This window comes from Chanodichthys erythropterus, chromosome 5 (genome assembly GCF_024489055.1).
Source record: "Chanodichthys erythropterus isolate Z2021 chromosome 5, ASM2448905v1, whole genome shotgun sequence".
Taxonomy (NCBI): Eukaryota; Metazoa; Chordata; class Actinopteri; order Cypriniformes; family Xenocyprididae; genus Chanodichthys; species Chanodichthys erythropterus.
Window position 1 is genome coordinate 34147187 of NC_090225.1, and position 22190 is coordinate 34169376.

The 22190-nt window shown below is 36.7% G+C and overlaps 2 protein-coding genes across 2 annotated transcripts in view; both read right to left on the reverse strand.

Moving 5' to 3' along the window:
- col9a1b (collagen, type IX, alpha 1b) overlaps positions 1-12535 on the reverse strand; it is a 25563-nt gene extending 13028 nt beyond the window's left edge. Inside the window, 23 exon segments of the mRNA XM_067385515.1 lie at positions 2028-2081; positions 2189-2242; positions 2317-2370; positions 4362-4406; positions 5227-5280; positions 5369-5422; positions 5611-5664; positions 5929-5982; positions 6204-6257; positions 6731-6784; positions 6896-6949; positions 7629-7682; positions 7896-7952; positions 8074-8109; positions 8519-8572; positions 9753-9806; positions 9913-9936; positions 10222-10257; positions 11173-11226; positions 11750-11812; positions 11897-11932; positions 12040-12096; positions 12461-12535. Of these exon segments, the coding sequence (XP_067241616.1) occupies positions 2028-2081; positions 2189-2242; positions 2317-2370; positions 4362-4406; positions 5227-5280; positions 5369-5422; positions 5611-5664; positions 5929-5982; positions 6204-6257; positions 6731-6784; positions 6896-6949; positions 7629-7682; positions 7896-7952; positions 8074-8109; positions 8519-8572; positions 9753-9806; positions 9913-9936; positions 10222-10257; positions 11173-11226; positions 11750-11812; positions 11897-11932; positions 12040-12096; positions 12461-12535 (1185 nt within the window).
- A 269-nt stretch (positions 12536-12804) lies between these two features.
- Positions 12805-21642, reverse strand: LOC137019890 (collagen alpha-1(IX) chain-like). Its single transcript, XM_067385036.1, has 5 exons — positions 21576-21642; positions 21365-21497; positions 15714-16110; positions 12918-13001; positions 12805-12813 (listed from the first exon to the last, which is right to left on the reverse strand). Exons 1-5 carry the CDS (start codon positions 21640-21642, stop codon positions 12805-12807), a joined length of 690 nt encoding a protein of 229 aa, XP_067241137.1.
- Between the last annotated feature and the right edge of the window lie 548 nt (positions 21643-22190).

The window sequence follows — 22190 nt, forward strand, 5'->3', positions numbered from 1 at the left end:
TGTAAACAGTAGAGAAAAATGTGTATCAGTGTATTAGATTTGTGCATTAGGTCTTAAAGTGACAGCAGCCTAATGTTTCTACTACTGTCTCTGTTTTTAATGTTAAACAACAGAGGACAAAGAAAAAAAATCACTCAGTGCTCCTGACTGAATAAGCTTTTGTAACTTTGATTAATCTATGTTTAATTTACACAGTGAAGACTATCCAGTGTTATTTTACATTTATTTATTCAATGTCTCTACTTGAAAACTACGGTTACTTGTCTTTAATAATGTTTTAAATTTACATTAGTTAGGCTAGCAATTTTAGTGGTGAAATTGTAATAGAGAATTGTGAATTTTCACTGGTATGCTATCTAAAATTTTGGTGTCTAACTGCCTGTTTTTGCAAAAACAGTTTCATGGCCTTTGGATGGTGTGGCAGAAAGTTCATTTTAGGCCCTGGAAGTAGCTCCAGCAACAATGTTCTTCCGCAAGACGCATGGAGTTGTGTTTATTAACTAGTAGAGTGCCAAAAGTTATATAGTGTACCTTTAAGAATAGGTTATTTTTGCAGTGTAGACAGCAATGGGTTTAAATGGAGTTTTCAGTATGAACTCAAACATATCTCATTAAACTTTTCCAGCAGTAAATCATCTGAGCTATACTATATACATTAAAGGTGCCATCGAACGTTTTTTTACAAGATGTAATATAAGTCTAAGGTGTCCCCTGAATGTGTCTGTGAGTTTCAGCTCAAAATACCCCATAGATTTTTTTTTATTAATTTTTGTAACTGCCCACTTTGGGGAATCATTAAATATGAGCCGATTTATGCTGTGTGGCCCCTTTAAATCTTGTGCTCCACGCCCACGGAGCTCGCGCTTGCCTTAAACAGTGCATAAACAAATATAACCCTCAAAATGGATCTTTACAAAGTGTTTGTCATGCAGCCTATTGGATCATGCAAGTACAGTATTTATTTGGAAGTTTACATTTGATTCTGAATGATTTTGAGGCTATGCTCCCTGGCTAAAGCTAACATTACACACTGTTGGAGAGATTTATAAAGAATGAAGTTGTGTTTATGCATTATACAGACTGCAAGTGTTTAAAAATGAAAATAGCGACGGCTCTTGTCTCTGTGAATACAGTAAGAAACGATGGTAACTTTAACCACATTTAACAGTACATTAGCAACATGCTAACGAAACATTTAGAAAGACAATTTACAAATATCACTAAAATATCATGATATCATGGATCATGTCAATTATTATTGCTCCATCTGCCATTTTTCGCTATTGTTCTTGCTTGCTTACCTAGTCTGATGATTCAGCTGTGCACAGATCCAGACGTTAATACTGGCTGCCCTTGTCTAACGCCTTGATCATGGGCTGGCATATGCAAATATTGGGGCATACACCCCGACTGTTACATTATGTTGAGATTCGCCTGTTCTTCGGAGGTCTTTTAAACAAATGAGATTTATATAAGAAGGAGGAAACAATGGAGTTTGAGACTCACTGTATGTCATTACTGAACTCTTGTTATTTAACTATGCCAAGATAAATTAAATTTTTCATTCGATGGCACCTTTAATTGTATAGCTCTATACTCTTACACCAGGGACGATAACTATAATGATAAAGATATAGTTCTAAAAAATAATTCTAAACGTACAGACAATCGGAATTTATCATTCTTTAAGAGTTGGTGTGTTTAAAGTGGCAGCAAATCTGCAGTATGCGCTTAGAATAGACAGAACAATATCATGCATTGGTGTGGACATTAATATAGTTATCATTATAGTTGTTGTTCTTGGTGTGAATGGACCTTTACTGTATGTTAACATTTGTGTCTCTTTCTTATTTCTTTTTAAAGAGAAACATCTGAGACAGGGTTCATATATAAACATGTTTGCTGAGCTATGAAAGGCGAACTCAGGACAGCCGTCTCTCTTTTAGTAATTTGCATGATGAAAGTAAAGTATGGCAGATGCTTGCTTTGATATTACAACCATGTCATTATACAGATTATGCACTTACTCTGGCTCCTGGTTTTCCCATTGGTCCAGGTGGCCCCTGCTCTCCTCTGTCTCCCTAAACACAAAGACACTATCATTATCTGCAAGATATACCTTAATGAGTAAATATAGACACATCCAGCCTGTATATTAGCCATTAGTCAAGCTACAGTGGGTACTCACAGGCTGTCCAATAGGCCCAATGGGTCCCAATTCTCCTTGTTCTCCACGCTCACCCTAAACAGAGACATTTATTGTCAGATCATCAATTCCTAATGGCAGAGATATTGGGCAGTTTACCATCAACTTACCGCTCTGCCTGCAGATCCCATAGTGCCAATGAGGCCTGGTTGTCCTGCATTACCCTATAATCAGAGTGTGTTTATCACATAGTGTTCATAGTAACATGCAGAAGAGTTAGGAATTTTACTGCACATGACTTAGTAGCTTAAAGCTGAAGAGTGTAATTTCACTGCCACCTGTGGCACTTAATGGAATTGCAAAAATTATAAGCCAATGTTTCTGTGTTGGGCCACTAAAATAAATAGAGCAATGCAGAAAAAGCCACAGTATCACACTTTTCAGGAAAAAAGAAAATCTGAAATATAACATGGTCCTAAGTATTCAGAACCTTTGCTGTGACACTCATATATTTAACTCAGGTGCTGTCCATTTTACACCTTCATTTGAGTCCAGCTGTGTTTGATTATACTGACTGGACTTGATTAGGAAAGCCACACACCTGTCTATATAAAACCTTACAGCTCACAGTGCATGTCAGAGCAAATGAGAATCATGAGGTCAAAGGAACTGCCTGAAGAGCTCAGAGACAGAATTGTGGCAAGGCACAGATCTGGCCAAGGTTACAAAAACAATTCTGCTGCACTTAAGGTTCCTAAGAGCACAGTGGCCTCCTTAATCCTTAAATGGAAGACTTTTGGGACGGCCAGAACCCTTCCTAGAGCTGGCCGTCCAGCCAAACTGAGCTATCGGGAGAGAAGAGCCTTGGTGAGAGAGGTAAAGAGATGCAGTCGGGAGATGGGAGAAAGTTGTAGAAAGTCAACCATCACTGCAGCCCTCCACCAGTCGGGGCTTTATGGCAGAGTGGCCCGACGGAAGCCTCTCCTCAGTGCAAGACACATGAAAGCCCACATGGAGTTTGGAAGATGGTGAGAAATAAGATTCTCTGGTCTGATGAGACCAAGATAGAACATTTTGGCCTTAATTCTAAGCGGTATTTGTGGAGAAAACCAGGCACTGTTCATCACCTGTCCAATACAGTCCCAACAGTGAAGCATGGTGGTGGAAGCATCATACTGTGAGGGTGTTTTTCAGCTGCAGGGACAGGACGACTGGTTGCAATCGAGTACAAGTACAGGGATATCCTGGACGAAAACCTTCTCCAGAGTGCTCAGGACTTCAGACTGGGCCGAAGGTTTGCCTTCCAACAAGACAATGACCCTAAGCACACAGCTAAAATAACAAAGGAGTGGCTTCACAACAACTCTGTGACTGTTCTTGAATGGCCCAGCCAGAGCCCTGACTTAAACCCTATTGAGCATCTCTGGAGAGACCTAAAAATGGCTGTCCACCAACATTTACCATCCAACCTGACAGAACTGGAGAGGATCTGCAAGGAGGAATGGCAGAGGATCCCAAATCCAGGTGTAAAAAACTTGTTGCATCTTTCCCAAAAAGACTCATGGCTGTATTAGATCAAAAGGGTGCTTCTACTAAATACTGGGCAAAGGGTCTGAATACTTAGGACCATTTCATATTTCAGTTTTTCTTTTTTAATAAATCTGCAAAAATGTCAACAATTCTGTGTTTTTCTGTCAATATGGGGTGCTGTGTGTACATTAATGAGGAAAAAAAATTAACTTAAATGATTTTAGCAAATGGCTGCAATATAACAAAGAGTGAAAAATTTAAGGGGGTCTGAATACTTTCCGTACCCACTGTAATATATATAGATAGATACAAATGAGTATATAATTTAAATATTGGCCATTTATCAGTCACTTTTTTATTTTTGCATTTCATTTATCAGTTATATAAGCCATAACATGAATATAAAGATCAATGTATCTGTATAAGCCAGAATTTTAATATTGGCACAATGCTGAAATCAACATAAGAATGCTTTTAAATTGGCCTCTGCATAATAAACTAACATGAGAGAAAGTATTTTGACATCAAAAAATAACACACTTCAGCTTTAACAGCCTATGGTTTGAGACCTAGGCCTGTCTGTATTTCTGCTTCATTGACCAGGTAAAAGCTTTTGTCAGTTCAGAGTGTTAAAAAATGTGATTACTTTACACTAAACACAGATAAATTCATCAACATCTCTCACCTTCTCTCCTGCTCCACCTTTTGGCCCTGGGCTTCCTGGCAAACCCTGCAGACATGGAAGAGAAAGTCACTAAATATCAAAAAGCAGTTGCTTTAAAGCTACATCTCATGAAGAACATGTCCTTCTCTTTGTTCTGTAAGATCAAAGTAAAACTCAAGGGGTATTTGAACCATCTCAAAATTAATGATGATGTGAATTAGTCATGAAGAGCTGACATCATGCTGGATAAAGTCAGAAGTGTTTTATAATCTTGCCCTGCCATGAAATGGAGCAGACACAACATGCACGAATTTGAAATCGAAATAAATTATTGACTTTTATCTTCTGCTATAGTGAGCTATGAGCATTATAGCTTTAAAGAAGACAGGTTGAAGATGTTGTAAGAATTCAGCATTGCATGTCTGACAAGGATAATATAAAAGAGAATTCTTGTGCTGCATCTTTTAGATGGAAGTGAAAGCAAGGATACAGTACCATTCAAAAGTTTGGGGTCTGTAAAAAAAATTTTTTCTTTTTCTTTTTAAAATTTCTTTTATGCTCACCAAGGCTGCATTTATGTGATCAAAATACAGTAAAAACAGTAATATTATGAATTTTCAGAATCATTACTCCAGTCGTCAGTGTCACATGATCCTTCAGAAATCATTCTAATATGCTGATTTGATGCTCAATAAACATTTCTTATTATTATCAATGTTGAAAACAGTTGTGCTGCTTAATATTTTATGGAAACTAAAATGCTAAAGTATTAATCTCTTTAAAATTAAAATCTTACTGACCCCAAACTGTGTGAACTTTCTTCTTCACAGTCATTATAGCAGTTCATATTTTTAATGCATTTCATTTTTTCTACATTAAGACTTACAGGGAGTCCTTGAAGGCCGACTTCCCCAGGGCTTCCAGCTTTTCCTGTGGTACCCTGTAAAAGAACCACATCTTCATTATTACAACTGTCACACTTTCCTGTATAGCCGTGGTTGAATAATGAAAGCCAGACAAGGCTGTACCTTGGCACCTGGCATGCCAGGGATTCCCTCACGTCCATCCACACCTGGCAAACCCTGGAAAAAGACACAGATTGGTGCTATTTGGATATATAGAATAGTCTTTAGGCAAATCATTTTGTACCAAATTTTACCACACTGCCATATTTTCTCACGGTATTACAATCTGATACCATCACTTTATGATGGTACCAGCAACTTTTTAATCAAAAGAAGTGAAAGTTTATTTATGTTAAACCACGTACACCATCTCCCTTTGGCCCTGGAAGACCTGTGTTGCCTCTTGGCCCTTGAGGTCCCTGCAGAAAGAGATTATTTAATTAAAACCAGAATCATTAAAATCATTATATATGACCCTAGCATGACAGAATATAGCCAAATAAGGTATGTTCATGGACCAATGTCATTTGGTTGTTTGAATGTTGTTCCAGGACTAACAAGGATCCTTGGCCATTACCTACTTATCTTAACTTAACTTCTCAAAGGCTAATTTAATGAACAAAAACCTCTTAAACTTCAACTATGTGCATGATTTGCTGTTATAATGATAGTTGTACACATACCTGTTCGCCTTTAGGTCCACCTTCTCCCATTCCTCCTCTTTGGCCTCGATCCCCCTAGATAAAAAGAGACATACTTTTCAGATATCTGCTAAAATTGATTTGTTTATCTACACCCAAGGCTCAGGACATCAACTTCAAGTCATGCCCACTGCTAAAACAAGGCCTTCAACTGTGAATGTGAGGTAAAACTTTCCTGTTTCATGATTGTTAACCGCTTTCGATTAGATAGAAGGTAGAAGGTATTTCTAGAAGGTAGAGGAAGTTACGGAACTTACCGTCGCCCCTGCAACCCCCTGAGGGCCTGGGACACCATCAACACCTCGAAGGCCCTGCAAAAATTATTTTATTTATTTAATGTGCTTATTTTTATTACATTTTTCTTCATTTACAAATGTTTATGTCTGCAGTGCAACAGTATACAGTACCATCTAATGCCACTCTAAATGTAAAAAAAAAAAACTGCATTAATTAGTACAATTTTAAATCTTTAAACAGTAACAGTAATCCCAGAAAATAGAAATAGTTTTAGGCTTTTAGCTCTTCCATTTAAATGAACAAAAATATGGATTTCTCATCTTGTATGCTGAGGTGAACTTATATACATTTTTGTCCAATCAAATGCTTTCTAGAATTTGAATGTTCCTCCCCCTGATACCACCTGCCACTAACTAACATTATTAGTAGCATATCATGGTTTTACCACAGTGCAACATGAAAAAGACAAATTGATATTTAAAAAGGAACAGGCAAAATATGTTATGCCTCAACTTCCTATTTCAATCAACCTGTATTGAAATCTTACCAGTTCTCCTTTGGAGCCAATCATACCAGTGGCACCTCGAATTCCCTGCGGCCCCTGAGAGCACATCATTGAAACGAAGCTTTGAGACACTAGATCAAGTTACAGCCACTGGATTGATTCATTAATTAAGTGTAAATTGCTGAAATATACAGGAAACGCACGTACAGTTGGGCCTTGAGCGCCGACCTCTCCAGGTGCCCCCTGATCTCCCTCCTCTCCCTAAAAAGGGAAAAAGCTATTTTACAAAGTGAGATCCTAAAAATCCTCAAAAAAACACATTGACTGAGTTGTTGGCAGTACCCATATAACTGACACAAAGGGTGGTAATTTATATTTAACAGATAGAACAACAAAATGGTGATAGATGGATCATTCTCGCTTTTAATGTAACAGTGAAAAATGAACTGCAAAGTTTTGATTGAGGTAAATGATGTGTAAATGTACTGATTCTGAGCCAAGCATCTTGAGGACAATATAGCAAGCAGTCGTGAGTGAACTAAATGTCACCACATTAACTTATTTTTACAACACTCAAATCTCTCATTATTCTTCATGCACCAGTGGAGTTTAATTCTTATACAGATTTTTAATAGACAGCATTTAATACATCCTCCACGTTAATTCAGCCCGAGCGTCAGTCCTTAATTATAAATGAGGCTCTGTAATAATCTCCAAAATGTCACAGTGGGAGACAAAATGTCTCAAACACGATGTTTCCTCATTACAACAGACCTACTGCTTAATTTATATTCAGATTCACTCTGGAGAACTTCATGATACATATGCTGACCTCAATCACACACATTCACAAACACATGTACACAAAAGCAAGATGGTTCTGGTTCCTCCTTTGTCAGCATACTTATCAAACTTTCTTTAAATAATGTAAAGTTCTTACCTTGTGTCCTTGTTTACCAGGCTCTCCGGCTTCTCCTTTCACCCCTTTATGACCCTAACAGTGGACAGGAGGACAATTTACATACTTATATGTACATACATACATACATACAAACTTATATATTTATATGAATAATAACTGCATATATTTATACATTTACATTTGTATTGTAAACTTCACAAAGTTGTGTCTTGATGTCTTGAAATGTCAATCTTATTAACAAATTCCTTTTGAATTCATATCTATCTACTGTACAAGAAAACTCACCTTCATCCCAGGCAAACCAGGATGACCAGGTGCACCAACTGGGCAAGCATTGGGGCACTTAACAGCAGAAAAAACAGTTTAGAGTCTGATTATTTATACACTCAATCCAACCATCTAATAGTCATCTAGGACCATTTTAAACTAAACATATTAAACACATAGTAAAATGTCATCTTACCAGTTCCATTGTTCCTCCCAGCATCCCTGCAGCACCCTGTAAACATGACAGAATCTCTTTAGAACAGTTCTCACACAATGTGAAGGAAATAAAGGGTGATTAGTTGATTAAGGAAGCAGTTGTGCCACCCCGTTGTTTCAGAATTATAACTGCTGCTCTACATGATGTTCCTAATTAGTCTGTGAATACAGATGTCATCAGCTGTACATGCTAAACAGACACTTTATTTCTACTATAATAATGACTTTTTTTGGATAAAAGCACCTGATAAATGTAATTTTAAAATGAATGCTGTTGGTGTAACATCTTGAAGTCAGAATAATTCAATATAAGTCAAGATGCAGAATATTTTCCACCAGATGAATGTTGTTTTTACACATTCACAGTTTTGACTTTAAAGGTCATTGCTATTGTGTTAGTCTCGAAACATCACAGTAATACTTACACGGGGCCCTGTTGGTCCACGGGGTCCCTGTGGCCCTCTCACACCCATTGCTCCCTGTTATACAGAGAGAAACGCATGAATTTTACTAATTGTATGAATACTCTAACCATAAGCATTTAGAAAATTGCTCACTTTATATAAAATTGCAAAATACTAAAACTAAGAGAAATACTACAGCAATAGTACACTGTGAAATAAACAAACAAAATAAAACCAAGCCACAAAACAACAAACATTGTTTCAGCATTTTAAAGATATTGTGGTAACACTTTGGTATGGGGAACACATATAGCGAGTAAGGTAGTTGTTGTAACATTTAAGTTTAGGTATGTGGTAGAATTTAGGGATGTAGAATAAGGCATTGATACGTGCTTTATAAGTACTAATAAACGGCCAATATGCAAGCCAATAAGCTACTAGATAAAAGTGAGAATTGTTCCCCATACTCAAGTGAGATATTTTTGTTTCATAGAGAGAAAAAAAAAAACATCGGTAACACAGTTTTGAGTGGAACTTTACTGAACCACTGAAGCAGCAGCTCAATGCTCTTAAAATGAACTCTTGGTTGATTTTTCATGGACAGAGTGAGATTTGAACTGTAATACCGTACATCAATAATACATCATAAATGAGTATTTTTTTGTCAAAGCTTTTTATTCCTTGCAATGGCTCTAGTTGAGTGAATCTCATGACACTGGTCAAGAACATTTCAACATTTCAAAAAGAAAGTATAAACACTATAAAAAGAGAAAAAAAAAATTTTTGGCTGCTTGCTTATATTAACCCAGAGAGCAGTGTATTCAAAACAAAATATTTTGTTTTTAAAAACAATACTGGACCCACTTTATATTAGCCTTAACTACTATGTACTTACATTTAAAGTAATCATTTGATACAATGCACTTATTGTGTACATACATGTTTTTACATTGTACTTCTATTTTAAAAACACATGCATGTAATTACATCTGTAATTAATTTCTGTAATTACATTTGTAATTACTGTTGACCCATGCCTTAACCCTTACCCCTACCCTTAAACCTACCCATACCACTAAAGCTTTCTCTAACCTTACCCATATCCCTCCTCAATAGCTGAAAATGTGTTTTGCAACTCAATATGAACCCAATAAGTTCATTATACTTATTTTTTGATGTGAGTACATAGTAGTTAAGGCCATTTAATATAAAGTGGGACCACAATAATGGATAAAAAAGTTGGAGAGTTACTCACAGGGGTTCCCACTTTTCCCAGCTCTCCCGGAAGTCCTCCTGGTCCTGGTTGTCCCTTTACAAACAAGTATTACATTTAAACCTTTGCGTTGCACACCCAAATAGATCCCCTCACTCCGCCCACTGCTTTTTGGTTATCATATAAAACAAATGGCACTTACAATTGGCCCATCAGGTCCAACACCCTAAAAAGACAGAAGAAATACATTTTGCACTGAATTATGTATTTATATATTCTCCCCCATTTCTGAGATATATTTATACAAAAAACATTTATATTTACTGTATATGTGAATATAATCTTTCTTTTGACTAACCTGCTGCTGTCAGCATTGAGATAAGATATGCAGTGCAGTGTGTACAGATCAGCTTTAAGCCCATTTACAACCATATTTATCTTCTCAATAGTGTTTGTATTGAATGCAGGGATATGTTAAAAGATGCTTTGGATATGTTAAAAGGTGACTTACTGCCTCTCCTCTGGGTCCAGGTTTGCCAGGTTCCCCCTGTTCAACAACAGCAATTACACAAAGTCTCATTTTAGGTCGAACATAATTTAAACACATACATATACATAAATATGTTTTAGTTTTAGTGTCAGTACTACATTAAACTACTATATAAAATGTTGACTATAATGTATAATAATGCAAGGGGGGAATATTTGTGAGTCCTGATAATGCCAAATATCTTGTGTTACCAGTAAAATGTAGCCTACATTATTTTAAATGTATCTAGTTAATGACAGAATGCAAGCATATTTGTCTAAAATAATTCTGTATTTTCAGCTTCAGAATCATGAATATTTTTATTCTGGTGTCACCATTGTCCTCTGCATTATGTTACCAAGCCTATTCATTTCCACCCGCAATTTTATACCAAATTTAGCATTTTAATAAACTATATTTTTTGTTACCTTATGCATATGTCTTGGAGTATCGCAATAATATTGTATCGTGAGTTCAGTATCGTGATATGTATCGAATTGTGACATGAGTGTATCGTTACACACCTAATAACCTAATAATAACCTAATATATTATATATATATATATATATATATATATATATATACAAATATACAATGATTGTATCTACTAAGAAATAATTAATAAATACATATACATATACTGTTTTGAAAGTCATGAAAATCATATTACTGCATAATTACTGTTATGAAAATCACATAAAACCAGAGAATCTTCCCAGGCCAAATGAAGTACTGCGTTTGAACATCGGTGAGTTTAACAGGAACTGATGAATCTGACTAGCCCGCACAGATCACTGAGCACACAGACAGGATTAGGAACTAGTGGTCATGTGAAAATACTTATAATTCCCTGTGAAATGCCAGTCAGTGCACTGATTTGAGCTCTGGTCCCTACTGAAGCAGAAAACTGAGAAGCTCATTAGTCAGTCACCTTTTGTCCTGGAGGGCCATCGAGGCCTGGTTCTCCTATAGGGCCAGTCAATCCCTGAGGAACACAGAGGGGAAATGTTACATTATTTCTCCTTACAACAGTAAATGATGACAGATTTTAATTGAAAAGCATATTTTAGGGAATGTTTTGTTGCATAAATGTTTTTATGAAAATGCAACTTTCACTTTAAATGATGAGTTTAAAACCTCAGTTTCGCTTATAAACAGCATTTGATGCCTAAACAATCAGGTACAGTCATTCGACACCTTCCAAGACCTTCCGTCTTAGACCACAGTGGATATTTTCTTGACCCCTACTTCCATTTTCGCAGGGAATCCACTCTAATTAAGTCCAGGCTTCGGGTGTCCGTGCTTAAACAAAAACCCTGTTGTCTGTTGGGCAGACCTCTTTCCTGTGGTCTTTGCTTTAGTCCGGCATGAGAAATTCCCTGCATTTTTGACCCATCTAAGAGCGCCGCCCACCACTGACTGAACTCTGCGGCACTGAGGTTCATCTTCCCATGTCAATTTTAACATGCTATAGAGAGAATCCATAAGACTTTAATGTGATTCCTTACATCGGCTCCAGGTAATCCAGGAAGTCCAGCAGAACCAGGTTTTCCAGTATCTCCATCAGGACCCTTCGGGTACATACAACAGTGTGTGAGATACAACATAATTGCAGATTATAATATCAATGTTTGACACAAAACGCTGATACTTACAGCCGAACCATCTTCACCGGGGTCACCTCTCTCCCCCTGCAAGAAAAACACACTTTTACCTCTTCCATTATGCATAATATTTTGTTGAATAAATTGCTTTATATTTTAAATTATGCTGTTCACATTTTTAAAAATCAACTCACAGCAATGCCGTCTATTCCAGGCACACCGGGAGGACCGGGAGGGCCAGCACCAGCCCTCTGTTCAAAAATAGTAAGTAAACAATGCTGTCATATTCCTACAGTGAGTTCACTTACATGTTTTTAGATGTGTTAAGGTTAAGATTAAAATGATCCAGTCAGTAAAAATATAGTACAAATCATTTCTTTTTAAGTCTAAGCAAACAAAACACTTGCAATGCAACAGGTGTGCAGTTGTCTCTTACAAGATACGGACTGTGCAGTGGCAAAAATGCAATGTCGCCTATAATATTTTACAGCATTTGTTATTATATTTAAGAAAGCAAACTTTCTTTCTTGCGCTTTACATATTTAATGCTGAACTACAAGCGCTCACCTTAAACTCTGCCTCGGTTATCTGAAAGGAAAAGAACAAAGCATTTACCTGTGCTGTGCAGATGATGGTTATCTCCAACAAAATGAGTAAAAAGGGCCCGCGCACACCTGCAGCGCGAGCCATGATTTCCCCAAAGACACAGAAGCCCCTGCTTTCTCGGATCAGTTGGGTTGACGGACCCCCCGACCAAGAAACCCAACTAAATCCCCTTTCAACTATCTGAACTCAAGGGAGACCATAACCACAGAGTGCTCATGCATATGCATGAGGTGGTTTGTTCTAGGTCTGTCATTGGAGGACAATGACACAGTGAGAGGAGGAGTCCAGCACACATTCGAATAGACGGCGGGAAATTTGACTAGACGGTGACATTTGACCTCTGTTAACAAACACTAAATGATCTTTGGGAGGCAGAAGGGGAATGCTGGAAATAGTAGAGCTGCAACATTACATTCCAGATTCTTTTGTTTCTTAGATGAAAATTGAGATGTTAGACAAGTCTCACCTGTCTCCTTGCAGGAAGGTCACCGCATGCGTCTCTCTGCGGGATGTTTAAGTCGCAGTGAATCAGCATTGACTGCAGCTCAAACTGAAATAACACACAGACAACGATCAAAAAGCATCATTATAATGTGAGCCAGTAGGGTGTATTGAATTGTTTATCATTGGCTTATGTGTAATGTTCAAAAAGATATTGATTTGTTTTTGGTACACGAAAACGAGCTGTTTTATGCTGCACTTTTTGTTCTCAATTATTTGTGCAGAACAATGAATTTAAATGAGTTTAGTGGTAGACTGAGTTCATAATATGTGCATATATCATTTTGCTGACACTTAATTTAAAAGTTACACAAAAGTTATTGAGATCATTGCTTGACTTTCAAAAACATAAAAAAAAAATAAAAAAAATACTTTTGAATGGTAGTGTACATTTTGAATGTCTTAAGACACCCCAGGAGAATAGGGAAAAAAGTTAATAGATTTCACCATAGTTCCCAGCTGACTGATTACATTAAGAATCGCAAACCTTTTTTGTATTACAAGTTTTCTAAAATGTTATGTTTAAATATGCAAATGAGGAATTATATTATTAAATACGCACTAATTTGCACACATTTCCAGAACAAAAATCTAAACACTGGATAAAGATAGGTTCTAAATGTTTTATTTTGTTGACATATTAGATTCAAAAGTTTTTACAGAAGGAATCTCTTTTTATCACCCCATAAATCAGAAAATACTGTCAACAGCCAGAAAAAAAAAAAAAAAATTGATGTATGAAAAAACCTCAGTAAAAACCTTCAGAATATAGATAGGAATAAAACTTTCAATTTTGGTGCATGTTATGTACTGTAAATGATAGTGAAGTAGAGGAAAAACTAATTTTGAGAAAATGGCCTTTGAATTCATGTTTTGTAAATTGAAATCTACAAAATGTAATTAAAAAAAGCACTTAAAAATTGTAATTTTCTTTCCACTAATCTGAAACAACACTTTAGAAAAAGTAAAATAGCCCAAAATCACAAAATTGACCAGTGCATGAAAAAACAACGTTTTTGCCTGTAGTGTCTCACAAAAGCCCGTTCACACCAAGGATGATAACTATAAAGATAACAATAAAGATATAGTACTAAAAATCGTTCTCAATATTAAAGAATAGCAGTGACCACACCACAACTATAACAATAACAGCACAGAAAAATGATATAGATGGAATCAGTTATTCAGAGCTATTTCATCCAGCTGATGAATGATAAAAAACACTGACAGCCAATCCTACTATAACGAGCATTTATAGGATTAGTTCACTTTCAAATTAAAATTTCCTGATCATTTACTCACCCCCATGTCATCCAAGAAGTTCATGTATTTCTTTCTTCAGTCGAAAAGAAATGAATGTTTTTGATGAAAACATTCCAGGATTTTTCTCCATATAGTGGACTTCAATGGAGCCCAAACGATTGAAGGTCAAAATTACAGTTTCAGTGCAGCTTAGAGTGTTCTACTCGATCCCAGATGAGACATAAGGGCCTTATCTAGAGAAACCATTGCTCATTTTCTAAAAAAAAAAAAAAAAAAAAAAAAAAAAATGTTTTAACCAGAAATGCTCATGTTGAACTAGCTCTCTTCTTCATTAGAATTACGGCAGTGTAGACACTGCTAAGTGAATTACTGCCCTCTACAGGTCAAAGTTTGAACTAATTGTTATATACTTGCACTAGCATATTGTATATGACATTTTAGTTTGAACTGTAGAGGGCAGTAATACACTTAGAAGTGTCAACACTGCTGGAATTCAAATAGAAAAGAAGAAGAGACCTAGTTCAAGATGAGCATTTATGGTTAAAACGTATATTATATATATATATATATATATATATATATATATATATATATATATATTTTTTTTTTATTTTTTTTTTTTTTTTTTAGAAAATGAGCAATGGTTTCTCTAGATAAGACCCTTAGTTCTCATCTGGGATCGCGTAGAATGCTTTTGACCTTCAACCATTTGGGGTCCATTGAAGTTCACTACATAGAGACAAATCCTGGAATGTTTTCATCAAAAACCTTAATTTCTTTTCGACTGAAGAAAGAAAGACATGGACATCTTGGATGACATGGGGGTGAGTAAATTATCAGGAAATTTTGATTTGAAAGTGGCAGACAAGCACGCACTTAGAATAAACAGAACAATATTGCCCGCTGGTGTCGGCGCTAATATAGTTATAGTTAAATTTATTTATAGTTATAGTTGTTGCTGTGAACGGGCATTTAGTGTTGTTAATAAGTCATTATGTAATGCATCAACCGCCCACAAACCTTCGAAAAAATTTTTTCAGCAACCAATTAATAAGCTACGTTTATGGCCAAAATTACGAGAAAGGCAGATTTTTGGTTTTGTCCAATAAAACAACGTCTCATTTCAATATGGCAAGTACTGTTGTGAGGACAAAAATTCAGGTATTTTATGCAGGTCAGCTGTTGGACTAGAACCTCACTGCTAGAATTCCCACATATCTGCTGAAATGTATTTGTCACAATCCAAATTCCATTTAAAGAGACAGTCTGCTGCTGAGCCTTTAAACAGCCTTCAAACTCACGTCTCAATGGCACAAAAATATAGAGACCTCAAGAAGAAAATGAGCATATATAACATGATGATTTGTATATATTATATTCTTTAAACTGCCTTGGAGTAACATTTCCCCAACTGATACCATCGTGTTCAACAGTATTGGAAGAAATGGAAACACATAAATTGTATATATGTGTGAATAAAGTTTAACATGATTCTCACCGGCACAGCTATTGCTGAATTGTCCTTCAGTTTTCCGATATGTGTGAATCCATCTAGGTTTACTTGTCCTCTTGGTGCCAGCTGCTGTGAATCTGTTACCATACAATCTGTTATGAGACTCACAGAGCCTTTTTTGACAAGCAGTAAAATGTTGTGCCACTGAGAATTGAAGAGATGTGTTTGGTAAGGGAATAAAGCCGTCATCGCTCTGTTCTCCTGGGTTCTGTATGAGAACTCCACTGACAGGGCCTCCCCACTGAGTCTGACTGCGAGCTGTTCCTTTCCATTCAGATCTTGCATTTGCCACATATTCCAGCTCTTATTCTGTGTATTGCCACTCATCCGATAGGTCACAGAAAATGCAAATTCCTCAGGCAGCCCCATGGGAAATGCGGATCTGATTCAAGGATGGAAATTCAAGACTCAGTTAGACCTGATTACAAACAGAAATTATATCCTATGTACTGATTGAAGTTACATATTTTACAATATTTAACATGACATAACATGAAAACATACTATACTGAACATTATTAGCATATTTACTATCTACAAAACAACAATAGGTACAGTAATGGTATCAGGTGTTAATACCATGGTATTTTATAACATACCATGGTGCTGAATGTGTATTGTATTAATTTTAGAATACCATTTGAAAAATACTGCTGCCCAAATGTCCAAAAACATGGTGTTGCAATGTAATTATTATTATTATTTTATTTATTAATTTTTGTATTTTTGTTTTGTTATCAAAAATAAATAACCTGGTTTATGTTAATAATTTAATTTTTTAATTCAGCACCATGGACAGAGGAAGTTCCATCAGTAACCAGTAGATGGCGCCACATGCCAACACTTCAAGTCATTCTAAAGAGTTTCCTTGGTTACTGAGATTTTCTGATAAGGGGGAGATTGTAAACACTGAGCCTGTATCATTCGGAGTCTGTATCAGAAAGCGTGGGTGGGGTGGGGTGGGCTGGGGGAATACAATATTGCTTAAAATTATTATAAATAAGACAAAACTAATTTTAAAATAAAACTAAATAAAAATAACTGCCACCCTAAAAAAAGAAGAAAAAAAAAAAAGAGAACAAAACATAAACTGGAATCATATTTCTTAATAATTTATTTATTCATTCTCTTAACAACTGACATTTTTATTTAAGAACTAGGGTTCTTATGATCTTGCACACCCGGGATGTATGAGGGATGTGTGTGTAATTTTACACCTGGTAATGTCATGGAAATTTAATAAATTGTATAGTAATTTAATTCATTTTTATAATGCATATAAGCACTAAAATATTTTATTGGGTAGAAATTTGTGAGTAAAATATTTGAAAAGTCATGTGAATTTAGTGGTAATAAAATCATTGGTAAACATTCACTTATTTTAATTATTTACAATAATTTAATTTGATTATTTTACTTGTTGCCACTCCTAGTTTCTAAATGAACAGTTGAAAAGCAGCATCATTGTCATTATAGCAGGAGTATCATATCCTTTGGGGGCCTTTGAAATTAGGGGGAATTTAAAGTCAAAAAGGTTGTGAACCACTGCATTAAATCTTGAGTTTTGTAAGACTTATATGAGCAATATCACACGAGTAGCCGTGCGATATGGCTGTATATCAGCACGCTGTGATTCGTCCGTAGGCACGAGGCCGCAAACGGTGAAAAGGCAGTAGGAGTGCTGTTATCACTGAAATATTGCATGGCTATCAGCCAATCAGATTCGAGAACCAGACAGAACTGTTGTATAAAGAGATATAAAGACCTTGGCTGTACAGGAAACATGAATATAGCATGATTAGCTGAGCAGGTGTACAAAGAGTGCTGATATACAGTCCAACATACATTTCGTTGCTTGTTTGTTTCTCTCTGTCTGTGCCCTGGGTATACTTCGTTTTTTAAGTGTTCGCTAGTGCACAGTCGAACGCACAGCCTTTGAAAGTATACTTAATTTGACTCATAAGCATACAAAGGCGTTCGACGTATGCGCAGTTTTGAGCAATCTCTCGCCACGAGTTACAACCCATGTACAAATGAGCAGTGCTTGAAGTGGAAAAATAAAAGTGCCGGTTATCCAGATGCTCAGTTCATAACGTATTCCCGAAGAACGGAGGGCGTGGCAGGCTTCCGAACGTGCAACATGTTGGAAATACAGGTGTTGTGCCAAATTCCTACTCCCACCAAATTATTACCCCTCTAGTATTGGTAGGTTTAGGATTAGGTGTGGTGGAGGGGTTAGCGACTTCAACGAGGGGGTAATAATTTGGCAGTTAGTCAAAATTTGGCACAACACAGGTACATATGGAAAACTGGCAGTACGCTGAAGGTAAAAATATAGAAGTGCGCGTTCCGGCCCACTTTGAGCAATGCAAATGAGGGTACTTTCTAATCTGTTCGCATAACATCTCTATGTCTATGTAGGCCTCCATCGTCACTGTAGCTTGCATGCGTTCTGGTCTGTTCTGTTTATGCAGTTTTTCCTTTGACTACCTTGTGAGTCGACACCTCCTTGTGGATAAACTAATTACTGCAAAAAAATCAAAAATCAAATGCACATGTGCGAGTAGAGACCTGCACTCCCACGAGGTCCGCGAGACCCAAATGCAACAGAGTGTGGCGCGGGACAAGATTTGAAGGCTGTGTGCGGGCGCGGAAGGTGAGACATTACCCGTGTGTGGGTTGCAGGAGAATCAAATGATTCGTGGGACTCCCGCAAAAGAGAAATATCTGAACATAAAATATCTAAAAACGAATAAATTGTTTTTCATATATTGCAAAAAAGCAACAAGAACAACTAATACAAAATAAAAAGGATTTACAGTCGTATTAAACTCAGTACACATATAGACCTCATCGGGCCGAACAACTTTCATGTTCTAAGTTATACGCCAGCTCAACAGGAAGTCAGCTATTATGGGTTGTTTGAAAAACGCATGCTCTGGAATTTGATATACTCCTCCTAGGCAATTAATCCGATCACCACCAAACTCGGTCAAGACATTAGACATCAAGACATCAAGACAGATTTTTGATATCTCAAACAGTTTGGCTGTGGCGAGGCAACGAATTTATGACGAGAAAAGGGAAACAGGAAGTGTGTTATAACTTCTGCATACATTGATGGATTTTTATGAAACTTCAGCTGTGTGTTCACTGTAGGAGGCCAATCACATGGATGTGACTACTGTGAGTCAAAGTTATAGCGCCACAAACCGGCAGCAGGAAGTGTGTCACTTTCAAAATTATTTGAGATCACCCTCTTATTTTTACCCAATTTGCTTCAAACTTCATCAGAATAATGTCAAGACATGGCGAATGTAGACCTGTGAAAATATTTTCAATATTTTTCAAATGCTGTTGCCATAGCAACAGCTCAAACTTTAATATTTGCTTTGGAAGCTTTTGAGACTCTTAACATGCTTCAAATTGCATGAAACTCAATGCACACATCAGAGATATCAACCAGCAGACATGGGCAAAGCCTTAGAAACAGACGGGGAGCAGGGCCTCTATAGTGCCACTTTTTGACAAAAGTGGAGGGGTTAGTTTAACCTACAGCCACCAAACTCGGAACACATATTGAGCTCATTAAGCCGGACAACTTTCTAATTTACAATCATTAGCTCTGACCAACAGGAAATCAGATATTTTGGTTTGAATCTGGATTTTTCACACACTCTCTCTCTCTCTCTCTCTCTCTCACTCTCTCTCTCTCTCTCTCTCTGTCCCCTCTCTGTTAATAACAAATACTTTAAAGGGAGCGTTTATGTTGGGGTGTCATGGCGACATATAACTTAATATTTCATGGATATACGGACAAAAATATAGGCTACTTTTATGCAGGATTTTGTGGGCGGGAGAGGGACACAACATGAATGTTGTGGGTGGCAGCGGGACAATATAACATTTGAACTCATTTCTTTTTTGATGATATTTACACAGTTATTGAACAGAACTGAATCAACACTGAACAATGACACTATTTTTTTTTAGAGTGGCTTTACAGCAGAACTGAACTTTGTTTGCATCAATGGATCATTATTTTTCTGTTTATCCCTGTAAATCTGTTTTGTATAAAGCATACAAATAAATTGTACCACTTCTTTCTTGACTTGTACCAAAGACTATAGAATAACACAGTGGAATAAGTCCCACCTTCTAAATAAGAGCCAATCGCTGATTGGTAAAGTCATTGCGTCACTACAGCGGCCGTTAGAAGCTCTGGTTCCTATAGAAACAGACGCGCTCCTCCGAAATGAGACACAAGAGACGCGCATTTAGGACTGAACATGCGCATTAGCTTGATCTAGCCTGAAAAATTATGTTTTTTTTGTCATGATTCAAACATTTAGAAACAACATTTATGAGACAGTTGTTGTCAGATTTCATTGCTGATTTCAAATATGAAATTTAATCGAAAGCTTGGCAAACAGCTTTGGAGAATTTGATGTTTCCCCATTCAAAGAGATAGGAGCTGCACTTGGATGCCCGAGAAGCGTTTCAAAGATGGCCGCCGAGTGAAATGACTTGTCTTAAGGGATTAGTTCACTTTCAAATTAAAATTTCCTGATAATTTACTCACCCCCATGTCATCCAAGATGTTCATGTCTTTCTTTCTTCAGTCGAAAAGAAATTAAGGTTTTTGATGAAAACATTTCAGAATTATTCTCCTGATAGTGGACTTCAATGGCCTCCAAATGGTTGAAGGTCAAAATTCCCTATTCAACTTATGGAATGAATGTGGCGCCAGTTCCGTTTTTCTCCGCAAGTAGAATAGGCGTAGGACATACAGCGTAAGCTTTTTGAAGAATACGGAAAGCGGAAGCATGTGCAAGGCGATCATTTGTGTTTATGAAGCATATACAGTTGTATTTCTTTTTTTAAAATGACCGATCGTTACTCTAGATAAGACCCTTATTCCTTGTCTGGTATCATTTAAAGCCCTTTGAAGCTGCACTGAAACTGTAATTTTGACCTTCAACCGTTTGGAGGCCATTGAAGTCCACTATAAGGAGAATAATCCTGGAATGTTTTCAAAAACCTTCATTTCTTTTCGACTGAAGAAAGAAAGACATGAACATTTTGGATGACATGGGGGTGAGTACATTATCAGGAAAATTTTATTTGAAAGTGAACTAATCCTATAAAGGGACTTTGATATCTTTCCATGGCAGAAATAGTATGATTAGTACTGTATGGTAATTCATTCATTCCTGTATGAAACCTGTCTAATTGAATCATTTGCTGTTTCGTTCAACAACATGGATTCAACAGGAATGCCACTGTGTTGATTAGGTTTATTATTTTGATTATGACTTTGTTTGGAACAATTTTAGTAATAGTAAATATAGTAACTGACAATATTGTACAATTTGGAGTCGACAACAAAAATAAAACACAACAAGAAGTTGAAGGTCCAACCTTTTGCTATTTTTACTTGCCCTTTCTTAACAGATATGTTCTTAGTAGCAGACTTCAGCTTTTTCCATATTGAACTGAAAATCCCAATAATTACTGTTTCCACACAAAAGCAGTTTATTTAGAGCTCTTACATTGGTCTCCATTCAGGTACAACAGCCTGTAGTTTTCCTGTTGGAATATAACAAGTTGTAGATGTCTCTGTTAGAGATATTTACCTGGTGTTGATCCTGAAGTTGAACTCAGAGCCAATCTTATATGCTACATGTTGAGATGTCGTTCCAGGCACCTTCTTCACCATCCCTCTCCTGGCCATTTCAGCAATGTTGAACTGAGTCATTATGTAAAATCCTATGGGATATCAGAGAGACTGAAGTTAAAGAATAGCACATTTAATCCGAATGCATGTACTGTTTTTGAGATGTTTACCTGGAAATAATCCATTCCCATCTTTAGTCTGAGGACACACAGTTTGGCCTGTCTGCAGGTGGCTCATACTGGAAAATGGCATGACTTTGAAGAAAAATGCATCATTGTTAAACACCAATCTTTTGTTGCTTCACCCGTTCTATTCCTTTACTCCTCCTCCCTGTGTTTGTGTGTTTGATGAACACACATTGCATGTGGGGAATCTATGTTGACTGTGTGAACAACACAATCACACTGTGTTTGAAAAGCTGTGCCACCTTGTCCCCTCTGTGTTCAAGCTTTTTATTCTTTTCAAGTCTGGATAAAATGTTAATGCTCTGAATTCTTATTTGATCCAAAACAAGAAATCACTGATAATTCTCAAGCATTGATATTAAAGGCACTTACCGTGTGCATGAAGACCAGTGGAGATGCAATGTTTGATCATATTACACAACAGGTAGAGACAAACTTCCCTAGAAATAAAAGTATTTGAGCTGTTTGTGATATAGATAGATATATAATATATAATAAAAATGAGATGAAAAAGTGGGGAAAAAGAGAGGAAGGAAGAATGAATGCATTACCTCCAGATCATTTTTCCTGATTCCCACAGATGTTGGTCTCATGTAGGAG